Below are 22854 nucleotides of genomic sequence, written 5' to 3'. Positions count from 1 at the left end.
AAAACATTAATTAATTGTAAATTTTGAGGTTATATTTGACAGACGTCAAGTAAGGTGTGTATATAGAGTGAACAGTTTATAGTAGGTATATTTAGTTATATACCACTTTTCACGTTATGTATCTTGGGATACCTACATAGAAAATGATATTTTTCTGCGACTGTCAAAAAAATTGTATATAGGTATGTATGTACTGTCGCGAGCAATAAATTTTGGTCGTCAATGTCATTTCAAAATTTGGTTAGATTGTCACAAATTTAAAAAAATCCCTGCCTGATTATGCCCACGTCAACAAAGTGTCAAAAAATTGAGAAAAAAAATGACAACTAATGTCATACAACATGATAATAGGTTATAATATTTACGACTGTTTTACAATGGAGCATTTTCGTTTGCGTCAAAGAATGACCTTGACGACCAAAATTTATTGCTCGCAACTGTACTACAGATTTTCATTATTATTAGTGTATCAAACTTCTCTTTGTTTGTTTTCATTCTGAAAGAAAGTACAAAGGGTGAAAAAAAGTGCCGTAGCATGTATAATTGTTTAATTCTGCCGTTATGCAAATACGTGCACTGAAATTTCGAATCACAAGAGTGCATTGAAAACAATTGAAGCAGAAACGTCAAACTTTAGATTTGTATTTGGTGTTGATTTATTTTTCTAAATGCAAACTTGTTGAAAAAATTGTATGGAACTCGTGCATGAAGTATTTCTTTTTCACTCACGGGAAAAGTATTACTTTATGCACTTGTTACATAAGTTACTATTCTGGCGATTTGATTACTTTTTACATATTTTGAAATTAATTTTCGTGCTTTATATTTTTGGTTTCAGTTCTTTTATCTTTCACTTTTTTGTTTTTTTACAAGTCTTTGCCATTTAAGATTGCAACAATATAATCTCGTGGTTAAGCTTTTTCACAAATACGTAATAATCAGAATAATAATTACATATTTATATCACTAGGCCAGAAACGGTACGTTTGCGAGTCCGAGTTAGATTTGCGGACCGAGGCGACAACCGAGGCTCGCAAAACCGTTTCTGGACGTGTGATACACAAAATTTTTCGTTTTCTTTTAATCTCAAACTTCATTATTTTTTACCTCTAGACTGGATCAAAGATTGACCTCCATTTCGCTAATTTTACTTTGGTTGTCTGAGCATCAACTTGCCAACGTTTTGAGTCTCGATTTGCACCATCAGGCTCGGTTTTACACGTCCTCTTTCTTTTCTTGCAGATTTTTTAACACCTTCGTGTTAAAGCTAAGTGCAGAGATCGCCGCATCTCTCGGAGTTAATCCTCGGTCTCTTGACAAATCATAAATCTATTTTAACCTCAATGTCCGGAAAGTTTACGAGTTCTAGTGCAGAGCGTATCTAATAATCGGGGCCGATCCGAGTGCGATGCACCTATTATAGAATTCTCGATATTCCCGTGCGCCTCTTCAAACAATCAGGAAAACCACTCGAAAATCGATTCCTGGAAGAAAGAAGTTGAAACGAGACCGCTCGGTTTGTATACTTTGGCCCTTAGAACACGCCAGTGTGAAGTTTTAAAAACAGTCAAAGTATTTTGGTGCCGAGTCGGCACTTTTGATACTACTCTGATTGTTTGAATATGTAGAAAAGCTTTATTTGCCTAACATAAGCTGTTTACATAATCCTCGGCGCCCTCCTAAGATTTTTCGATGTTTGATCTTATTTTATAACTTTGTCCATCCGACGTCGGATTGTCGTAACTCACCCCGATGATTGACGTTTCAGACGGAACTAATTGCCCCATCGTTCATACTCGCAGATTTATTTCGCCACGTCCGCCGACCTCACCTTTGAAGTCGCCATTACCATTGTTTCATCCTCTCTTCTTAGCTTTGCTGTTGTTTGTTTGGACACCTTTTTTTTCGTCGATGATGTGGATGACCTGGATCCCGAACCGCTCCCTTCTGATCCTGACACGCTGTAACGCACAGCGCCACCTACGAATCTTGACACCTGTCAAAGCTTGTCAATCCTTCCAAAGCTCTCCGGAAATTTTCACCGATTCCCTTGGATCAATTCCAACGAAATTTTCTTCCTCCAACACTGACAAGATCACAGCCAAAGACAGTTGCGTCAACTTGTCACTTTTAGCACCTGTCAAGTCTGACAATCTTCAGTTCGAGATGGTGTCACTAGTACATCTCTACTTTTAAATAAATATATCACAAAAATTTAAACATTTAGGTAATTCACTTCATGACTAATTTAGATGCGTCATTGATGACTTCTTTATGACAATATTGTCAACATTGCAAAAATAAATATGAAACGTGTGTATTCACGTCGTGACTTTTGAAAGTCACGTGTAAGCTTTATGCAAGATTAATAAACAATAATTTAGTACAAATAACAACATACCTACAACTGTTCCAACTCTGTTTTTTTTTTATTTAGAATCAAAATATTGTTTATAAAAGAATCTGACAAAAGCCAAAAATAAATCCGGAAAGTTTAGCGAACTTTTAGTGTTTTATTTTCCTTCATATTTGTTGCTTTCCTAATTATTTATTAAGTACTAAAAAAATTAGTAAATGAGCATTGAGCTGTCACTATCAACTTGTGTCGTGTGGCGCCACCTCTGAACCGTCGCGATACTAAGCACAGAACCCTGTAACTCGAAACGAAAGTTTTTTGAAAATTGATGTATTCACTTTATTTAAAATACAATTCACGGTAAAATATCACGTTGCAAATTAGTTTTCTTTCTGTCGCCTGAGAAAGTAATCGAACATGGTAAAATCAAAAAGGTCTTCGTTGAAGAGCCAGTTCATGGCTTCCATTTTCGCCTCCAGAGGGAGCGCCGGGTCTCCGTCTTCCGTTGCCGGCGAAAACAAAGATATCTCTTGCCCTTCCTCCAGCTCTTTGCAGCACACTTTGGGATAAAGGGTGCCCATGCCGCACTGCTGGGACTCGATCAGTTTTATGACCCGCGGCGAGATGGGTTTCTCCAGGTCCAGCAAGTACATGAGAGGGACGCAATCTGGGAGGTTGACGCAAGCGAAAGAGGCCTTGCAGGGTGGCAGCTCGTTCAGTTGTTCTGCAAAGTAGCGAGGGTGGACGGGTGGTTAACAGCAGACTGTTTGTTGTACTCACTCTTGATGCTCTTATGGTGGGGCACCTCTTCCGAACAGCACACCTTGGGTTCGTTCTTGTGTTGGCCGCATATTTGGGATTTTAGGTATTTCACCACGGCTGGGGTCTGGGAGGAGCGCTTTGATTCTTTGAGGGCGGCCATCAAGGGTCCGCACTCCTTCAGCGGGACACACGTCATGGGTAGAACGCAAGTGACATATTCTTTATCTAGGTGCGGGCAAAAGTGAGGTTTGAAAGAGAAAGGGTCGGTACAAACCTAGGGCGTTTAGGGATGCGATCGAAAGTGTCAGAAGTAGATAGTGCAAAACAGACATTGTCGCGAGATGAATTTGGAAGAAACACTGAGGAAGGAAGGTCAAGTTCTGGATAAAATTATCTGGAAAAAGTCGGCAAAGAAATGTTTTGCTTTTTACAACTGTCTTGATGAGGAAATCAACACTTTGTTATCATTTCAGTTTAGAGTTTTAGACAAGGTTTTTTTTTAAATTTCAATTTAATATTGTGTCATTTTGAAACTGATCAAGTATGTGGTTGTGAGATAAACGGAAATAAAATAAAAAGTTAAACAATATAACTTAACACTGCAAAGAAAACATCCAGAATGCTGGACCTTATATTACTTTCACTAATACCTAAAGGAAACACAAGATACACAAAGGGTTCAATGTTTGCAAAATACGAGGAAGACCGAAGACGAAAGAATTTGTCAAAAATAAATAAACTATTTATTCTTTATTTAACAAACATTGGATATCTAAACACAATAATTCTGAAATGACGAATTAAGAGTCAAAATGGGGGAATTTTGCGTTGAAACTCAGTGCCGAAGATCGAAATTCGATTTTGAACAACTTTTTCTGATAACTTCTTTTGATATCTCCAACGCGAAGTGAGATATCGAGAATTGACCCTCTTGACAACTTATTACATATTATAAAGGGTGACTATTAAAATTTTCACTTGGAGTTGGCTTTGAACGAGTTTTTATTTTTTCTGTTACTTTAGACACATGCAAGAACGAACGACAAATGTCAGTCAGTACAATTGAAACGACCTATAAATTATAAAAAACATTTATTGAAATGTCAAACTTGTCAGTGTCTAAGGTACAACGGAAAACAAAGAATGATCCATAGCCAACTAAGACTAAGAATGTGTGAAAAAAATGCGGTTTTCATGCACTTACATCGTGGAATTGTCAATGCAGTGCGCAGCTGTCAGGATGTATCGCTCGTTGATTAATGACCCTCCACATTTGAATTCCTGCTGTGCCGGGGAATTCCCTGAAATGATCAGATTTCTTTCGATTGAGTCAAGATCGATGAAACCGTAATTACAACATTCATGGTTGGCGATTATTAGAATAAATGAATAAGAATCTCGAGAAGCGACGATTACAACGATCTTCTCCGAACCAATAAATAACAGTTATCAAAGACATTTTTATTCACCTGATTTGTAGGCGATCAGGGCCATCCAGGGAAACTCCCCCGGGTTGGTGCTGGCGCCGGAAGTGATCCTCAACCTGTCTGAAATCTCCCCGCACCGATCCATCGGCAATAGTCTGAAGTTCTTGTGGTAAACCAGTTCGTCGTCCCATCTTATCACACGGATCGGAGGCGCGACCGTGGTGCTCGTGGTGGTTTGTTCCGCCACCAAACAACATATTTTTGGGGCGTTCAACTGAAATCCGCAGTAACTTCTCGGAAAAACAAAATCTTGCAGAGCTGTCGCACATTTGGAAATTTCTGTGCACGCACTGGGGGGGCGGCACAGCTGCACTGAAAGAGACCCCGTGAGAGGCAATTTCTACTTACTTTTCCTCACCCACTGTGTATCAACCTGCCGGAAGTGGCCAAAACGTGCCAGCTCAAAAGCACAAAAGTCACCAGAAAGTTGTCACGCATTTCTAGCTCTACAAACGCCCGAACAATCATTTCCTACTGAGTAAGAAATAATTGTGACTGTTAGTACGAAGTGCGTCACAAAGAAAAAACTTGATGAGCAGCTATATTAACAATAATTACAATTAATCAGGGAGACAAGTGCAACAAATAGATTTCTACTTTGCACTTATTTATTTATTTATTTGAAAGTTTTAATAGTCACCCGTTACTTCACAAAACGATTCTTTCGATCATGGTTGCAAAAGAAGCAGATTTTATTAAAAAATTAATTTAATTAAACCTTACAAAAGATTCTGTTAAACTTCTAAGGAATAATTTACAATGAACAATATCAAGATGTCGACACAAAAAATCATCAGTGAGTTAAAAATCTTTTTTGTTCGACACTGTCAGAATTTGAGAATTTTCTCCTATGTGAACGGATTTTGATAAATGTCAACTTGTCAAAACGAAACGTCAAACTAATTTTGAAGATTTTAAGCGATTTGGAGCTTTTAAGGGTTCGTCGAACAAAAAAACGTTGTATTCAACTCGTTCATGTGTAAATTGGGCCTTTTTTGGCACTCGTGGGCCTTTAAAACGCTCTTTTCACTCGCCTTTAATAATGGCCCACTTGTGAGAAAAAAGGCCCAATTTACACACGAACTCATTAAATAAACTACTATTATTAATTATGAGTAAATTTCAATTATGATTGATTATAATCATAGTAGTTTATTTGATTATTTAATGAGTTCGTGTGTAAATTGCGCCTTTTTTCTCACAAGTGGGCCATTATTAAACGCGAGTGAAACGAAGAAAATGTTTAGTGAGAATTTTGAAGGAACCACATGCTCCGATGAGTGCCGTTGAAAGCTTCTACAGAGGAATTTCTAAAAGAAAACTGTCAAAAATTAGGAAATCTGTTGTATTATTCTTGTTTATTCAAGTGAGAATCGCCCTCAAATGTCACATGATTTATATTGACAAATCACAACACCGAATTGTTTGAATAGCAACCAATAACAATTTAATTAAGCGGAAATTTTCCCTAGGGAAAATTTCCGATATAATTGACCTAGGGAAAAAAAAATTCGGGCGATTCTCTTCCGAATATACCTCGGGACAGATATATATCGCCAGAATTTTTTTCTTGCAGTCCAACACTCGTGTTTGTCGCTCAAAATTACCCTCGGGCTGACGCCCTCGTGTAATTTTCTTGCTACAAACACTCATGTGTGAGGACTGCTCGAAAAAATTTCCGGCAATATATCTGTCCCTTGGTATATTATATATGACAATTACCTAAATAACAAAATTTAAATACAAAGAAACATATATCCATGTAGAAGGTTAAAAATATGATTTGTTAACTAATTAATAATTAATTGATTGATTAATTCACCCAAAATATAATTATGAAATATTATTTTTATGTTATTTCAAACAATTTTAATTCTTGAACGTAACGATGCGCAGCTTCTACCAAGAAAGTGTACTGCTTCTGAAAGAGAAAAAATCGTACTTAATTGATTTAGTGATGCTTCCCTTTGCTGTTGTTTACTTTGTCGTTCACAAACTGAAGACAATGACGTCGAACAGTTCGGACACTCGTGCACACATCGCACATTCCATTCGTTCTTATCTGTTGCATATTATAAGACATCGCCGTAAACAATCCTGACGCCGTAACTCCATCACTACAAAAAAATAAAAATAAAAACAGCATTCAAACCCACCATTACTTTTACGCACCAACACGTTACCATCACCGATCTGGACCCTTTCATTTTTTCGTTTGCGGCTATGCAAAAATTCACAAAATTTGAAACATCTGGAGGACAGGCTGTTTTGGCAAGCCACGTCTTCATCGACAAGATCTCGACAGTTTGTTGTTGCTGAAAGAAATACGGTGAATGTGACAGTTAGCTCATCGTAGGTATATAGATTCAACTTTTTTTTTTTAATTGTCTAAACTGGTACCGTTTTACTGCTCAACTTAAGCGTTGTCCACTCGTAATTTCCAAAATCTATAGTAAACTGTGGTTCGACATTCGCGTTGGAACATACTTTTGTTTTCTTGTTTCGTGGCACAAAGGGAACGTTCTGCGACACAACTGTTACAAGATTTTATCTTTACTTTCAACCTGACTCACTGTAGACGACGGAGTAATTTCGTTCAGCGACAAAATGACTGAAATATTTTTCTCAACAACCAAATCCCAAATGTCACTTAGTGTGCTCGACGTCGGCTGAGGTATGACCAAAAATTTATTAGGACATCTGAAACTGTCAACGCTGATGGGACCTAGTCGATTCCAGCACGGAGAATTTTCCTCATCTAAGTTATAAGCCTCAAGAAATACTTTACCCTCGTGTACTAAAACAAACAAATATTATTTTATTGCGATGACGAAATGTTTTTCCTAAGATTACGTGGAGAAACGGGTCGAAAATAAACATTACTGTCTCTTTCCACTCTTCTTGTTACCGCATCCATCCATAAGGTGTCTTTCAGGTGTCTCAAATGTATTTCGGTTTCGTCTGCTGTGAACAAGTGGGTTCTACTCATATCGAGAGAATTGCAAGTGATGCTCGTGTCGACAGTCAGAAGATTCTCCAGGACGATTAGATGAGTCAGCACATAATGGTCACAATCTATCACGAAATTGGTGTTGTATTCTGTTAGTCGTTGGAGATTCCCCAAAACGTCGACGACGCCATCCTTCTTAGATATCCTAAGACAAATGTCACAAAGCAGAGCGAAAGTGTTGCCGTGCATCCCCGAGCTGCAAGAACTGTTTGAACAAAATTTGATTGGCAAATATACGACTAACCTGCTGTGGACGAGAATAGGTGAGCTGCAACCGAGAGGAATTTCCGACATTTTTTTAAAAAACTCGGCGTAATTCAGTGACAAACAGTGAACTTCTTTGTTCGACAGTAAAGAAAATTGAAGTTGGTCTATCTGCAATGAAGTTATTAGAAGGAAGAAGAAAGAAGTTCTTTGGAGTCTACCCGACGAGTCAGATTTTCATAATGTATGATAAATCTTCGGCATTGGTAAGTGGCAAATGTTTCTTCGAAGATACAGCGAACGGAGATGTCGCAGCAGTGTACTTCTTGGTTAAATTCGGGCCAGTAATTTTCAAATGTCTTCTACAAGAAACAATGTTGGTGTGTAATGTGACAAATGTCTATGACCCGTACCAGATCGTTTATGTGGCGAGTGTCAAAAAGCACTATGTTATAAATATTCTCGTCCCAAATTGTTTTCCAAAAACGGTCAATTTCATTTTTCTCGGGTATTGTACTAGTTACGTAAACTTTTTCGACGAGACGTCCCTATTGAAAATTACGAACATATTTCTATCGTCACGTCAAAATATACTAAGTATCTTACATTGGCAAACTGCACATCGACATATTCCAAAAAACCTCCATGTAACGTTGCATACGTGCTTTTGGCAAGACGATTTAAAATAATCTAAAATTGTGAAACTTTTCAATAGATATTTCGTTTTATCCACTTGCTGCTAATATTTTGTAAATATGTAGTAAATTTTGTCACCTGATGTTCATTTTCGAGTTCTTTGGTTTGCATACACCTTTTCACATATTTTAAAAAATGTTCAGTTTCGACTTTTCTGGAATATATGTCAGCAGAAGTACTCGTTTCATCATTTTGATTCTGAAAGAATACGAGTTGTGAAGTGAAATTAAGTGAAAATGAAAATTTTCCAAGATGTAAACTCACTTTCGGTCCAGTGTTTGTCGTAACATTCTCACCTTCTCCAGGTGGATTTAGGGCTAGAACAGAGATAAATTAATTCCAGTTTTTTTTAATAAAAAAAAAATTACAGGTGTTGTTCCTCCTTGGTAGATTTTTCCGAGATTTTAATATCTTGAGTATATTTCTGAAAATGTTTATTAAACAGGAGAATGCAGATGACTTTAAACTTACACGTAAAGATATCCTATCACAGGAATCAACAATAGCAAGACCAATAAACCGAAGATAGTTTTCTGGAAGTGAACAGGCCCATGTAGTGTCTTGTACATTAATGAATATGTGTTATGGCTGCTCTTGTTGTGAAAAGTGTGTAATAACAGTACTGTGATATTGTAGAAAGTTGCCGGTTCTAGTGGAAAAGTGTTTGTCTGGTAACAATAATTGTCGAACTGATACGCGTTACCAATAGTAATGTTCAAATTATCTTGTAAAGGCTCCAAAGTGCAATTGGCCACAATTTTGAAATTTTTTAGACCAAATTTTTCGAAATTTTGCGAGCTGAGGTTATTGTTTTTATCAGATATTATGATGTATAAAAGACGATTGTCAGTTTCTCCTCTTGGTTTTTGAAGCGAGATTTTTAGTGTAATCGTATCTTTTGTACTGTTACTTCCAGGATCACCATTCAGTAATGGTATGTCGGGTGGACTTGTGTCTGATAAGTAAACATAATGACCGGAGAAACCGTTGAATGCAGACACTTGCACGATGTATCGAGTAGAAGGAAACAGTTCTGCGGAATCTATCTAGAAACGATCAGTTTACATCAGTAAATACGTATGCATCAAGTTTGGTTTTGCACTTACTTTGAAATTATAATTTAAAAAATAAATATCATCCGTAATTAGCAAATTCTTTTCGACCTTGTTTGTTTCACTATTAAAATATCCAATTGGACCGTTAGATTCGTTCGGATGTTTCCATTGCACTATCAGGTCATTATTAATCGTCCAAGTGATGTTTAAATCGTAGGGCGCTCCTGGTGATTCTGGAAAAGATTTTAAATAAAAATAGTATAATATTTTAATGCCGACCTATTTCTGTTTTTGTGTCAATCGAAATCGCTGGTCCAAATTCTGCAACATCTTGATTTTTGGCTTTCACCTGTACATTAATAATAATTTTAATACTACTACTTCCAACAATTTTAATTACGCACTTTAAATCTGTATTCTACGCGACGCTCCAAATCGGACACTGTGACACAATGAAAATCTGGCCATAATTTGCAAGTCATAATTTCAAATTCCTTTTTATAGCTGTTTCCATGAAAATATAGTTTATCATATTCAATTTGATATTTTCGTAAAATGCCAGTTGGTGGGTAAGGTGGTTTCCATCTGAGCGAAACTGAACTTTCGTTTTTGGTATAAACCAGCAAATCGGTGACCGCATTGGGAACTGAAAACGAATAAATTCAATTAATTTTTGTTTACATTCTGGAGGAACAATTAATAACTTGTCGGTTTTGTTCTAAAAGTTTGCGTCTTTGTGTCACCTTCGCAATTCGTATAATTTCTACAAAATGTCAGAACCAAGTTGTAGTCTGAAAATGGAGTTAACTCATCTAACGTAATTATCTGGTCTGACATATAATGGTTCGTTGTTTTACGAGTTCTGTTTTGGTTCTTGCACCATTCGTTGATACAAGTGACGGTCGTTTTCACCACCAATTGTCCTCGAATTTTGTCGCAGTTACGTGACAGTTGAATATTAACCCCAGGTATGCCAGGTGTAACTGCCACTTCTGGTATTTCTTCAGATTCGATTTCGTCTGCGGGTAACGTTTCTACCAAAAATTGTGACGGACGTCCTTTTAATTTTGTGTTTTCAGCAAACACAGAAAACCAGTATTTCGAATATGGAATTAAATCTTTAATTGTTGTTGAAGTTTCGGTCACTTGCAGAGTATGCTCCGTCGATGGGGTTGTTGGCTGTTGCTTGCACGCGAGGTACGAGACGTGCTGAATAATTTTTCGTTAACCGTGGTATTTTTCAGCCCTGACTACTTACTTGATATTTAACAATGTAATTTTTAAGTACACCGTTAATTGAAGACGGTTTTTCCCATTTTATGTAAATTGTTGATGATGATTTATTCGCGACTCTCAGATTTAAGACTTGTTGTGGAACTGAAAATTGATTTCTATAAAGCAAAATTATTGTTAGTATCTTTAAAATGATATAATTATGTACCTCCTGCTGTTTGAAACTGTTTCTTCTGCTGCTCCTGGATATTACGTTGGAACATTATTGTGTAGTTTGTGAACGGATTTAATCCGTCAAAATACACACCTGTATTATCAAAGCATCCATGATTTCCAGTTTGTTGTAAATAAATGTCGTATTTTCCCAAATTACACACTGTATTTTTTATCTGTCAAAAGTCAGAGTTTTGATTTAGTCAAGTGAAAGATTATTAATTTTACCGGAGTTTTTAAGGAGACGAATGCGGTGGTGTTGGTTGATTTTATCTCAATGTTGTCTAAAGATATCTCTAAAATGAATAGATAATAATTAAATATGAAAATTTGTAAATACATATTGAAACCATTTGAATACCTTGACAATTAGTGGTGAATTGTTTGAATTTTAAATGCGATCCCAGATGACGATTTCCATTATTTGTGATAATAACGCTTCTCACAAAATATTTTGTATCGACTTCTAAATTAGTGATCATTATTGAATGATTCTCGTTAAATCGATAGGTTGAATTGTATGTGATCCATTTTGAATTTTTATTTGTTGCTATCTAAAATATTTTGTTAAAATGACATGAATGTAAAGTTCTCTGAACAGAAAATTTCAACTTTGCTGCATGCACATACACTGCATATTAGTTATTTTTTCATTGACATTGCCGATGCATGTATAAGTATCACACGATACTTCGTTATCTTTTACACATCAATTATACAATCGTTTATAATTTTTGAATTTGACATCAAAGTCATCACATTCCGTCCAGAGTTTGTTACAAAATGTTTATGCAGGGTGTCCTCGAAATGCAAGTCAAAAAAAAATCGGTGGTTGGTGACGATGAATATAAGTTAAATACAAAAATTTTTTCTAGTTTTTATGTACAGGTGCGTCGTACAAAACGCCGCAAGCCATATCTCCGTTATCTATGGCTCGATTTTAATAAAACAAAAACTGAAATGATAAATCATTTTAAAAACATTATAAGCACTACATAGATTTAAGTTTTTTCAAAAAGTCATTCAAGGTCAGATGATAGTCAACTTTGTTTTTTCAAATAGCTTGGTATATTTTCTAATTCCGATCTTGAAAGAGATTATTTTTCAGAATCCAACGATATACCACATGTTAGAATGCAGTTAGCAGTAACTGTGAAAATAAATAAATAAAATAGCATTATTGGAAGTTTTTTCTTCGAAAAAAATCAGGTATCCTATGGACAACAATCTTTTTTTACTTCAACTCGATATCTCAAAAACAACTAAAAAACAAAAAGACTTTTACTAGAAAAAAATTTTTAGTTTAGTTTTTTTGACAAGAATTTCGAAGACCTGCATATTGAAACAACTTTCTCAACTTTGTACTGAATTGTGTAAGCGTAAGGGCTCTCATTATTATCAGATGTATTTTCCAGCGTAAAATCTGTCACCTGGACGGTGGCTTCTGTGTATTTTACATGAGTAACATTTGGAGGTCTTGCGAAAATTATTGACGGTGCTGGATCGAGAGAGAAGTTGATTACATATTTTTGAATGGACTGTTAATTTTACATACGTATGTCGCATCTTGGTCCGCTGAATCCATCAGCACAGGAGGAGCATGTCCCGTCAATATTATTGCACGCGGAATAGTAGTTGAAGTTGCATTTGCCACAAGATTTTTTACATCCGTGACCATACCGTCCAGTTACTCCACATGCTAAAAATGTAGGTGTTGAACGACGCAACACTGTATAAACATGTGTGACTTTACAGTAGTAGCAATCTTGGTTCCAGTTATACTCGTACATGTAGTATCCTGACGAACACACACACTTGTCGTTATCACAAATTTTGACTCGTTCGCAACTTTCATAGATCCACTCACAGGGCACACAAAATTCTCCGATAGTATTTTCAGGACAGTCACTTTCTGTCGGAGGAATCATAAAAAAATTAAAGGAACCACTACAAACTTTACAAACAAATTCTTACCAGACAATTTTAATGACTCCTTGAACGTAATAATATTTTTGTTGTCGGACATCAGTTGACATGTTCCTTTTTTGGTTAAACCAATCATTCGAAATTCTATACGTTATTTTATGTGAGTAGTTGTATCTACCAAAATTTTTTACATTACCTTCCTTCTGACAAACTCTAACCCTGTCGATTGCCCAGAATCGTTGATCTCTCGTGCCACCAATTGTTGATACTAATAATTTGAAGGTATTATTTTGATACCGTTTGCTCTCGCTTATCAACTTTATTTCTCTCCATTCTGAAGACTAGAAATATTTGTTAGCTGTTTCATTCCGTACGAGTACACTACAGTCCAATTCATCAAAATGAATTAATTATTATCACAATAAACATTTATAATACGTACATCATAGGTTTTTTGAAATTTATTGCCCATCGAACCTTAATTAAAAATTAACTTAATCAAATTAATTAACGATTAAATGCAACAAATGAAACTTGAAATTACGTAAGACGAACTTATAACTGTTTTTATGATATGAATTTAAGATGACTTACTACCAGTTGACTGAAATCTTGTTCAATTACGTTAACATTACTGCCATCACGTATTGTTAATTTTATTTTGCAAGAATCGCACATTAACAGATACATCGACACACATAGAATATCCTCCGTCGGAGAGAAACTAGTTCCTAGTTGCACTCTATCTGCTTCTTCGTTTGTATAAATAAATTCAACTGAAAATGAAAAAAATCGTTTCTTTCTGCGAAGAAAATGTTTTGTTACCTTGGTGAAATTTCCATAACGCGTTGACCATTTTGCTGTGAACAATCATATGAGTTACATTAATTACTTCTTGTTTATCTGAAAATTCTATTATTTTTCTGCTTTTATATCCACTCTTTTCAATCAGTCTTAAGGTTTCGGCTCTTTTGGTAAGTTTCAAGTGCGTCCAGTGCGTGCTGTTAAGGAATCTTGGAAAATCTGGATGCTGAACACCATATACATTATAAATTAGTATAAAACATACAAAAGATGAATACAAACCACTATATTGGCTTGTTTCTTCTTGCATTCTCCTTGCGACCATTCATTATTAATTTTAGGTATAGATTTTTTCGAACATTTTCGTATTGCTGTTTCGTTTCCACTGAAAGTTTGCAACATGAACCAATAACAGTTAGATTCGTGCGGATCTTCTCCATCGCAAAGAAGAATGTGAGCGTCCTTTTCAGTGCGCATTGAAAAGGGAATGTCAAAATTAAATTTTAATGTTGACAAAACCGTAATAAATTTTAAAGGATCACGATCACTAGTAACATATTCTGTTTTATAAATTTTCATCTCTAAAAAATATTAATGTTACCCAATTTAAATGTTATTTTTGCAACTATGCATACTATTTATATTCGACATGGACTTACCTTCCCATCGTTGGTCAACGATTACCTCGTTAATGTTCATTTCCAACGAGTTCTGCAACTCCCAAGGAGCTTTTACGAAATATTTTTTAGTTATTTGATCATCTTCAATACGACAATCGAAAGAATTGTTATTTCTTTTCGGTATAAACGTTGACTCTAAAATAGATTGTTTAAGTACAGGATCATTACAAATGATTGTAGTCGAAGCAAGCCATGCCCATGTTATGAAATTTTTGCCGCCTCACTGTAAACTGTCAATTTTTGTCACTGTCATTGTCATTTTTTAGGTGAAAAGTGCGGTGATGAGAATTTTTATAATTATATTTCTTTCTAAATTAACGATTGAATCTAAAAATATTGAGTTAATTTAACGGTGTGTATTCACTTATTCATATTTTTTTATATGGGGCGACAACCATAAATTTTACATTAAATTTTTACGACAACTTGGACTACAATCATTTATAATGACCCTGTTTGTTGTAGCCAATTTAGGGCGTCTTCGGTAAGTAGATGTAGTTTGGAGAAACCTTGCTGGAATTTAGTTCTAAAACGATTTCATTTACACCAAATTTTCCTGGGTAAGTCAAATCCCGGAATTTGTTTTGTAGGATCCTCAATTAGATTTTTATTGAAAATATCTACTTCTTGCCAGGCTGCTTTCCAATTGTCAGATTTGGAAAATTGTTGCATGAGATTATTGTGTTCCACGTTGTTACATTTTACACAATTTAGTTTTGTGGATTGTGAATTTGTAGATCTAGACGTTCTTATCGTTTTCTTTTAATCTTTGGTATTTAAAGTTCTTACTTTTTCACTTTGAAGAAATGTAAGTTAGTAAAAAACTGTAATTCTGAATATACCCTCATCAAATAAGTTTTGTTAATTTTAGTCTTTGACACGTGCTTTATTAGGTTCTTTTTTTGAACAACGTAATAAATTCATGTGGGCAGACTAGTCCTCTATAAAATTGAAAATAACTTGGTTGTCTTCAATTTGGTCGATTAAAGTAATGCTAGATGTGTAATTTCGCTTGAACTTCAATAAACAGTTGCAGGATACTGGTATAAGTATATTATTGTACGTAATGCCCTGTTACACAGTGTACAATACCTTGTTCCAATTTTTCTTGTACTTCCGTTGTAGTCCAACTTAACGCATAGGTAGTGTTGGTCACACAAAAATAGTTCTTGTTGTGATATTTTTTAGTAATAAAGAAGTCATTGTCACTCTTCAATTTTACCAAGCAAATCATCAAAATTCCATAAAGCAAACTAAAATGTTCGATTCAATATTTTCTTATAAAACAATATAAATACTGAACGTACATTTTCCGAAGCATTTTTGAACCTTTGAGTCACCACTTCTTGTTTGAAACTGTGAAAATATTACTTTGATATAGATAATACATCGTGGTTTTTTTATATCAAAAAGTGATAAGAAGATTAGGTACAAATTAATTTTAGTTAAAAAATAAAGAACTGATTTTTATCTTGTTTAAAGATAATTTTGAGGGGTTTGATCAATGCTATCTTTTTATCACCGTATTTATATTTACTTTAACGTATATGTGTTTTTACGGTACATCGCTACGGGTAAAGAGTCTCATAACGGGCTAGTTCGGTAAAAAATGTTTTGGCCTCCTCAACTCTAAATGACATGTTTACACATTTTGAACAGCTACGGTATCTTGATTTTTACACACTAATCAAACTACATATCTGTCATTTTACCGCACGGAGTATGTAAAATACCACGAAAATTCTAAGCTTTCAGGGACCTCCAAAAAAAACTATTAGCTTATCATAAATAAAGTCCATTTATGCTAAGACAAGATACCGCTACCATTGATCCGTTCAGTTTTCGAAAATGGAGATAATTTAAATGTTTTCTTCTGAAAAATTGTGAATTCTGATCGGTATAATAGATAACTTTCTGGTATTTTATTAATCAAATGTCAGTCTTTGACAGGTTTTGAAGAATAGCTTTACTTTAGAGTGAAAAAATCTTTAATTTTTTTAATTTTTCGTAAAAATGGAACGGCAACGTAGCTAGAATAGTATTTTGTAACTGTGGATATGAAGGCTGCTATGTATTGAATAAAATTAAGTGCTTATATCTTCTTCAGGAAGAGCGTATTTTTCGAGCTCCACTGGGTCCTTCCCTACCACGCTCTGAATTCGGAATTCGCGAATTTTGAGACTCCCTGTACAACTAGAATGTTCGCTTAAAAAAAAATCTTATAGTATTTTTACATTTATCGCTGTTTATGTTTATATTTATTTCAAACAAATATTTGCAGTACCAAAATATGTGAAAACAAAAATAACGATTTTGAAAGTACCATAGACTCTGATGAGTGCCGTTGGAAACTTCTTCAAAGGAGTTATTGCTATAAAATAAAATTGTCTAAAATTAGGAAATCTGTTGTATTATTTTATTCAAATGACAATTACCTCAATAACAAAATCTAAATATCTACAAACACATAACATATACAAAAGCAGAAAGTTAAAAAATGTGCGTCGTTAACTAATTCATTGATTGATTAATTAATTCACCCAAACTATAATTATGAAATTATATTTATCTTACTTCATATAATTTACATTCATTAATGTAACGATGCGCAGCTTCTACCAAGAAAGTGTACTGCTTCTGAAAGAGAAAAAATTGTAATTAATTTAGTAATTTTTCCCTTCGCTGTTGTTTACTTTGTCGTTCACAAACTGAGGACAATGACGCCGAACAGTTCGGACACTCGTGCACACATCGCATATTCCGTTCGTTTTCATCTGTTCCATGTTATAAGACATCGCCGTGAACAATCCGGACGCAGTAACTCCATCACTGAAAAAAAATTGGAAAACAATGTTCAAACCCACAATTACTTTTACGCACCAACACGTCACCATCACCGATCCAGACCCTTTCATTCTTTCGTTAGCGGCGATACAAAAATTCACAAAATCTGAAACATCCGGAGGACAGGCTGTTTCGGCAGGCCACGTCGTCATCGACAGGATCTCAACAATTTGTTGTTTCTGAAAGAAATAGAGTGAATGTGAGAGTCAGCTCATTGCAGATTCAACATTTCAAAGTTTCTTTAAAAATTGTCCAAACTAGTACCGTTCCGTTGCTCAGCTCCAGCGTTGTCCACTCATAATTTCCAAAATCTCTGGTAAGTTTTGGTTTTACCTTCGTTTTCGAACACATTTTTGCTTTTTTGTTTTCTGGCAGAAAGGGAACGTTCTGTAATACAACTGTTACGAGATTTTATCTTTACTTTCAACCTGACTCACTGTAGACAACGGAGTAATTTCATTCAGCGACAAAATGATTGAAATATTTTTCTCAACAACCAAATGCCAAATGTCACTTAGTGTGTTCGACGTCGGCTGAGGTACGACTACAAATTTATTAGGACATCTGAAACCGTCAACACTAATGGCACCTAGTCGATTCCAGCATGGAGAAATTTCCTCATCCAAGGTATAAGGCTCAAAATAGACTTTACCATCGTGTACTAAAACACAAACAGATATTACTTTCTTGGTATGACCAAATGCTTTTCCTATGATTACATTGAGAAACGGCTCGGAAATAAACATGACTGTCTCTTTCCACTCTTCTTGTTACCGCATCCATCCATAAGGTGTCTTTCAGGTGTCTCAAATGTATTTCGGTTTCGTCTGCTGTGAACAAGTGGGTTCTACTCATATCGAGAGAATTGCAAGTGATGCTGGTGTCGACACCAAAAAGATTCTCAAGGATGACCAGATGAGTCAACACGTAGTGGTCATAATCTACGACGAAATTTGTGTTGTATTCTGTGAGTCTTTGAAGATTCCCTAAAACGTTCACGACGCCGTCCTTCTTAGACGTCCTAAGACAAATGTCACAAAGCAGAGCGAAGGTGCTGCCGTGCATCCCCGAACTGCAAGAACTGTTGAAATTAAATTCGATTTGCAAATCTACGACTAACCTGCTGTGGACGAGAATAGGTGAGTTGCAACCGAAAGGAATCTCCGACACTCTATTAAAAAACTCGGCGTAATTCAGTGACAAACAGAGGACTTCTTTGTTGGACAGTAAAGAAAACTGAATTTGATCTACCTGTAATCAGGTTATTAGAAGCGACGATGCGTGCTTTGAAGTTTAAGTACCTGACGAGTCAGATTTTCATATTGTATCATAAATTTTCTGTACTGGTAAGTAGCGAATGTTTCTTCGAAGACACAGCGAACGGAGATGTCGCAGCAGTATACTTCTTGGTTAACGTCCGGCCAGTAATTTTCAAATGTTTTCTACAAGAAATAATGTTGGTGTGTAATGTGACAAGTGTATGACCCGTACCAGATCGTTTATTTGGCAAGTGTCAAAAAGTACTATATTATAAATATTCTCGTCCCAAATTGTCTTCCAAAAACTGTCTATTTCGTTTCTCTCGGGTATTGGACTAGTTACGTAAACTTTCTCGACGAAACGTCCCTGTTGAAAATTACAAACATATTTCTATCCTCACGGCAAAATATACGATCTTACATTGGCGAACTGCACATCGACATATTCCAAAGGACCTCTGTCTAACGTTTCATATATGGCAAGACTATTTAAAATCATCTAAAATTGTGAAAGTTTTATCTAGTTGCCGCTATTATTTTTATGTTAGTAAATTTTCTCACCTGATGTTCCTTTTCGAGCTCTTTGGTTTGGATACAGGTTTTGACATAGTTTAAAAAATGTTCAGCTTTAACTTTTTTCGAATAAATGTCAGCACTCCTACTTGTTTCACCATTTTGGTTCTGAAAAAATACGAGTATGAAGTGAAATTCAAATAAAATAAAAATTTTCGCAGATGCGAAATTACTTTTGGTTCAGTATTTGACGCAGCATCCTCAGCTTCTCCTGGTTGGAGTAGCGCTGCACAGGGATACATTAATTATATTTAGGTTTCTTTTTAAATACAATAAACTTACACGTGTTGTCCCTTCTTGACACATTTTTCCGACATTTTAATAGATTTTGTATCTTTCTGAAAATGTTTATTAAACAGGAGAACGTACGGTCGATGGACAAATAAAACTGGGATACTTAATATGTAAGCTATGTAAATCAGACTATTGAATTGTCAATATATTTATCAAAGTCTGTACAATATGCCATACCAAAGTTAATCAATTTGTGATAAAGCCGTAATTAAACGATGGAGATTTGGAATTTTTTAATTTATGTCATAGTTATTTTTGTCCCAGTTTTATATGTCCATCGACTGTACATACATTTAAACTTACACGTAAAGATATCCTATCACAGGAAGTATTAACAATGCTAAAAATAATAAACCGAAGAAACTTTTTTGGAAGTGAATAGGTCTATCTAGATAGACCTCTTCACTAGTGTTTAGTGTCTTGTGTCTAGTGTCTACTGTCTTGTGTCTAGTGTCTACTGTTTTGTGTCTAGTGTCTAGTGTCTTGTACATGAATGTGTATATGTTATGGCTGCTCTTGTTTTGAAAAGTGTGCAATAACAGTACTGCGATATTGTAGAAAGTTGCCGGTTCTAGTGGAAGATTGTTTGTCTGGTAACAATTGTCGAATTGGTACGCGTTACCAATAGTGACGCTCAAACTATTTTGTGATGGCTCCAAAGTGCAATTGACTGCAATTTGGAAATTTTTTTGACCAAGTTTTTCGAATTTGTGCGAGTCGCTGTTGTTATTTTTATCGGATATTAAGATGTACAGAAGACGGTTGTCAGTTGTTCCTCTTGGTTTTTGAGTCGAAATATTTAGTGTAATCGTATCATTTGTACTGTCGCTTTCAGGATCACCATTCAGTAGTGGTATGTCGGGAGGACTTGTGTCTGTTTTGTAAACATAATGACCGGGGAAACCGTTGAATGCAGACACTTGCACGATGTATCGGGTAGAAGGAAATACTTCTGCGGAATCAACCTAGAAACGATCAGTTTACGTGAATACGTACATAGGTCAGAAGTATAGTTTTGCACTTACTTTGAAATTATAATTTAGGTAATAGGTGTCGTTCGTAATTGGTAGTTTCTTTTCGATCTTGTTTGTTTCTCCATTTAAAATGATATTAAAATATTTAATTGGACCGTTAGATTCGTTCGGATGTTTCCATTGCAGTATCAAGTCATTATTAATCGTCCAAGTGATGTTTAAATCGTAGGGCGCTGCTGATGATTCTGGAAAAGATTTTAAATAATATTCGGAATTTGAAAATTTAAAAGAGTATTTTGATGCCGACCTGTTTCTGTTTTTGTGTCAATGGAAATCGCCGGTCCAAATTCTGCAACATCTTCATTTTTGGCATTCACCTGTACATTAATAATAATTTTAATAGTACTACTAATAATTTTAAATTACGCACTTTAAACGTGTATCCTACGCGACGTTCCAAATTGGTCACTGTGGCACAATGAAAATCCGGCCATAATTTGCAAGACGTAATTCTCAATTCATTTTCGTATACTTTCCTAAATACTGTTTCAAATTCAATTTGATATTTTTCTAAAACACCTGTTGGTGGGTAAGGTGGTTTCCATCTGAGCGAAACTGAACTTTCGTTTTTGGTATAAACCTGCAAATCAGTGACCACACTGGGAACTGAAAACGAATAAATTCGTTTAGATTTTGTTTATAGTCTGGAAAAACAATTAATTACTGGTAGGTTTTGTCCTAAAATTTCTGCTCGTTGTGTATATTTCTTCATTATACTTTAAAAATACATAAAATGCCAGATCCGCCCTATAATCTGAAAATGGAGTTAACCCATTCATCGTAATTATGTTGCCGTAATAATCGTCTATTGTTATAGGAGCTGTGTTTTGGTTCCTGCACCATTCACTGGTACAAATAATGACGATCGGTTTCACGGATACTCCAATCCCGTTGCAATTATTTGACAGCGTAATATTAACCCCACGCATGCTGGGAAAAACTGTCACATCGGGTAACGTTCTAACCAAAAACTGTGACGGAAGTCCTTTAAATTTTGTGTTTTCGGCAAACACAGTAAACTTGTAGATCGAACATGAAAGTAAATCTTTTCTTGTTATTGAAGTTTCGTTCACAATCAGAGTATGCTCCGCAAATCGATTTGTTGGCTGCTCGTCCGGGACGTATAAGAGCTGAACGATTTTTCGTTAACGTTGGTATTTTTCATCTGTGACTACTTACTCGATATTTAACGATGTAATGTTTAAATACCCCGTTAATTAAAGCAGGTTTTTTCCATTTTATGAAAATTGTTGATGACGATTTATTCACGACTCTCAGGTTAAAGACTTGTTGTGGAACTGTAAAATAGATTTCGATAAAGGGAGGTTACTGTTAGTATCTTTAAAGCAATTTACCTCCCTCTGCCGTTTGAAACTGTTTCTTCTGGGGCTCTTGGATATTACGTTGAAAGATTGTTGTGTAGTTTTTGAACGGATTTAATCCATCAAAATATACACTTGCATTGTTAAATGATCCACGATTTCCAGTTTGTTGTAAATAAATGTATTTTTCCAATTTACACGTTGTATTTCTCACCTGTAAGAAGTAAACGTTTCGGTTTAGTTAGCTGAAAGATTATTAAATTTACCGGAGTTTTTAAGGAAACGAATGCGGTGGTGTTGGTTGATTTTATCTCAATATTGTCTACAGGTATCTCTAAAATCAATAGATAAATAAATATAAAAAATTGTAAAAATTAAAAAGACTTGAATACCTTGACAATTGGTGGTGAATTCTTTAAATTTTAAATACGATCCCACTTGAGCATTTCCATTTTTTGTGATGATAACGCCTCTCACAAAATATTTTGTGTCGGTTTTTAAATTATTGATTAGTATTGAATGATTCTCGTTCAATGTATAATTTGAATTGTATGTGATCCATTTTGAATTTTTATTTGTTGCTATCTAAAATATTCACTGCAAATTAGTTATTTCTTCACTGATACTGCCAATACATGTAAATGTTAAACTAATAAGTACCATTTACACTCGGTACTTGGTTACTTTGTTGCACATCAGTTACATTATACAATCGTTTGTAATTTTTGAATTTAACAGCAAAGTTGTCACATTCCGTTCAGAGATTGTTACAAATTATTTATACAGGGTGTTAGGGAATGGTCTCCCAAGAATTTTAGGGTGAGTATATCAGGGAAAATGTGGTCGAAAACCTTTATACCGTTTTGGATAAATTAAACAATTTTCTGAAAATAAACTTGTTCCCTGCTGTTTTGGGACTGCTGAAATATTGCTTTGTGCAGGAAAAAAAATCTTATATATTTTGACTTAAAAATGATTGCTTGGTAACGATTCGAAATTTACTATCAAAGTTTACATTTTAATTTGATCTATCTTTTATCAGTCGCCTGCGAAGACTACAATCGTTTACAATGCCTGAATATTCTATCGAGGAGTATGCAGA

General features: G+C 35.1%; 3 protein-coding genes and 1 long non-coding RNA gene across 14 annotated transcripts in view; all 4 read right to left on the bottom strand.

The window, feature by feature from the left end:
* Positions 1-1112: 1112 nt before the first annotated feature.
* LOC138122708 (uncharacterized) lies at positions 1113-5210 on the bottom strand. 3 transcript variants are annotated; one of them, XR_011156592.1, is made up of 5 exons: positions 4968-5210; positions 4588-4917; positions 4323-4419; positions 3137-3343; positions 1113-3080 (listed from the first exon to the last, which is right to left on the bottom strand). XR_011156592.1 is itself a non-coding variant. In XM_069036987.1 (5 exons), exons 4-5 carry the CDS (start codon positions 3312-3314, stop codon positions 2737-2739), a joined length of 522 nt encoding a protein of 173 aa, XP_068893088.1. In that variant the 5' UTR covers positions 3315-3343; positions 4323-4419; positions 4588-4917; positions 4968-5166; the 3' UTR covers positions 2653-2736. The 3 variants fall into 3 exon arrangements, 2 of the variants coding, with proteins under 2 accessions (XP_068893088.1, XP_068893087.1); XM_069036987.1 differs by having other exon boundaries at positions 2653-3080; positions 4968-5166; XM_069036986.1 differs by lacking the exons at positions 4323-4419; positions 4588-4917; positions 4968-5210 and adding an exon at positions 3397-3472 and having other exon boundaries at positions 2654-3080; positions 3137-3347.
* Positions 5211-5935: 725 nt separating this feature from the next.
* Positions 5936-9694, bottom strand: LOC138122697 (receptor-type tyrosine-protein phosphatase U-like). Of its 2 annotated transcripts, XM_069036968.1 has the most exons (15): positions 9622-9694; positions 8987-9561; positions 8884-8939; positions 8780-8832; positions 8594-8713; positions 8426-8509; positions 8233-8367; positions 8041-8181; positions 7860-7990; positions 7459-7811; positions 7179-7402; positions 7006-7128; positions 6778-6920; positions 6587-6722; positions 5936-6526 (listed from the first exon to the last, which is right to left on the bottom strand). In XM_069036968.1, exons 2-15 carry the CDS (start codon positions 9082-9084, stop codon positions 6455-6457), a joined length of 1869 nt encoding a protein of 622 aa, XP_068893069.1. In that variant the 5' UTR covers positions 9085-9561; positions 9622-9694; the 3' UTR covers positions 5936-6454. The 2 variants fall into 2 exon arrangements, with proteins under 2 accessions (XP_068893069.1, XP_068893070.1); XM_069036969.1 differs by lacking the exons at positions 5936-6526; positions 6587-6722 and having other exon boundaries at positions 6797-6920; positions 6977-7128.
* Positions 9693-15828, bottom strand: LOC138122714 (uncharacterized). Of its 2 annotated transcripts, none has more exons than XR_011156609.1 (19): positions 15734-15828; positions 15519-15679; positions 14406-15466; positions 14029-14327; positions 13768-13972; positions 13537-13718; positions 13139-13283; positions 12991-13086; positions 12770-12928; positions 12572-12715; positions 12375-12514; positions 11378-11570; positions 11245-11312; positions 11012-11192; positions 10829-10961; positions 10275-10779; positions 9975-10216; positions 9850-9919; positions 9693-9803 (listed from the first exon to the last, which is right to left on the bottom strand). It is a non-coding gene; the product is annotated as an uncharacterized lncRNA (long non-coding RNA). The 2 variants fall into 2 exon arrangements; XR_011156610.1 differs by having other exon boundaries at positions 14406-14561.
* A 992-nt stretch (positions 15829-16820) lies between these two features.
* LOC138122695 (receptor-type tyrosine-protein phosphatase kappa-like) overlaps positions 16821-22854 on the bottom strand; it is a 33810-nt gene continuing 27776 nt past the window's right edge. For 5 of the 7 annotated variants that reach the window (XM_069036961.1, XM_069036962.1, XM_069036960.1 and 2 more), the window contains 22 exons: positions 22145-22337; positions 22019-22086; positions 21786-21966; positions 21610-21728; positions 21095-21560; positions 20801-21036; positions 20678-20747; positions 20422-20615; positions 19700-20361; positions 19385-19440; positions 19276-19328; positions 19091-19210; positions 18951-19028; positions 18762-18896; positions 18572-18712; positions 18391-18521; positions 17990-18342; positions 17708-17931; positions 17535-17657; positions 17307-17449; positions 17120-17255; positions 16821-17063 (listed from right to left, as the gene is read on the bottom strand). In XM_069036961.1, the coding sequence (XP_068893062.1) occupies positions 16992-17063; positions 17120-17255; positions 17307-17449; positions 17535-17657; positions 17708-17931; positions 17990-18342; positions 18391-18521; positions 18572-18712; positions 18762-18896; positions 18951-19028; positions 19091-19210; positions 19276-19328; positions 19385-19440; positions 19700-20361; positions 20422-20615; positions 20678-20747; positions 20801-21036; positions 21095-21560; positions 21610-21728; positions 21786-21966; positions 22019-22086; positions 22145-22337 (3954 nt within the window). In that variant the 3' untranslated portion in view covers positions 16821-16991. The other 2 variants (XM_069036963.1, XM_069036956.1) reach the window with 2 other exon arrangements.

This window comes from Tenebrio molitor, chromosome 2 (genome assembly GCF_963966145.1).
Source record: "Tenebrio molitor chromosome 2, icTenMoli1.1, whole genome shotgun sequence".
NCBI lineage: Eukaryota > Metazoa > Arthropoda > Insecta > Coleoptera > Tenebrionidae > Tenebrio > Tenebrio molitor.
This window is presented reverse-complemented; position numbering and strand designations above follow the sequence as displayed.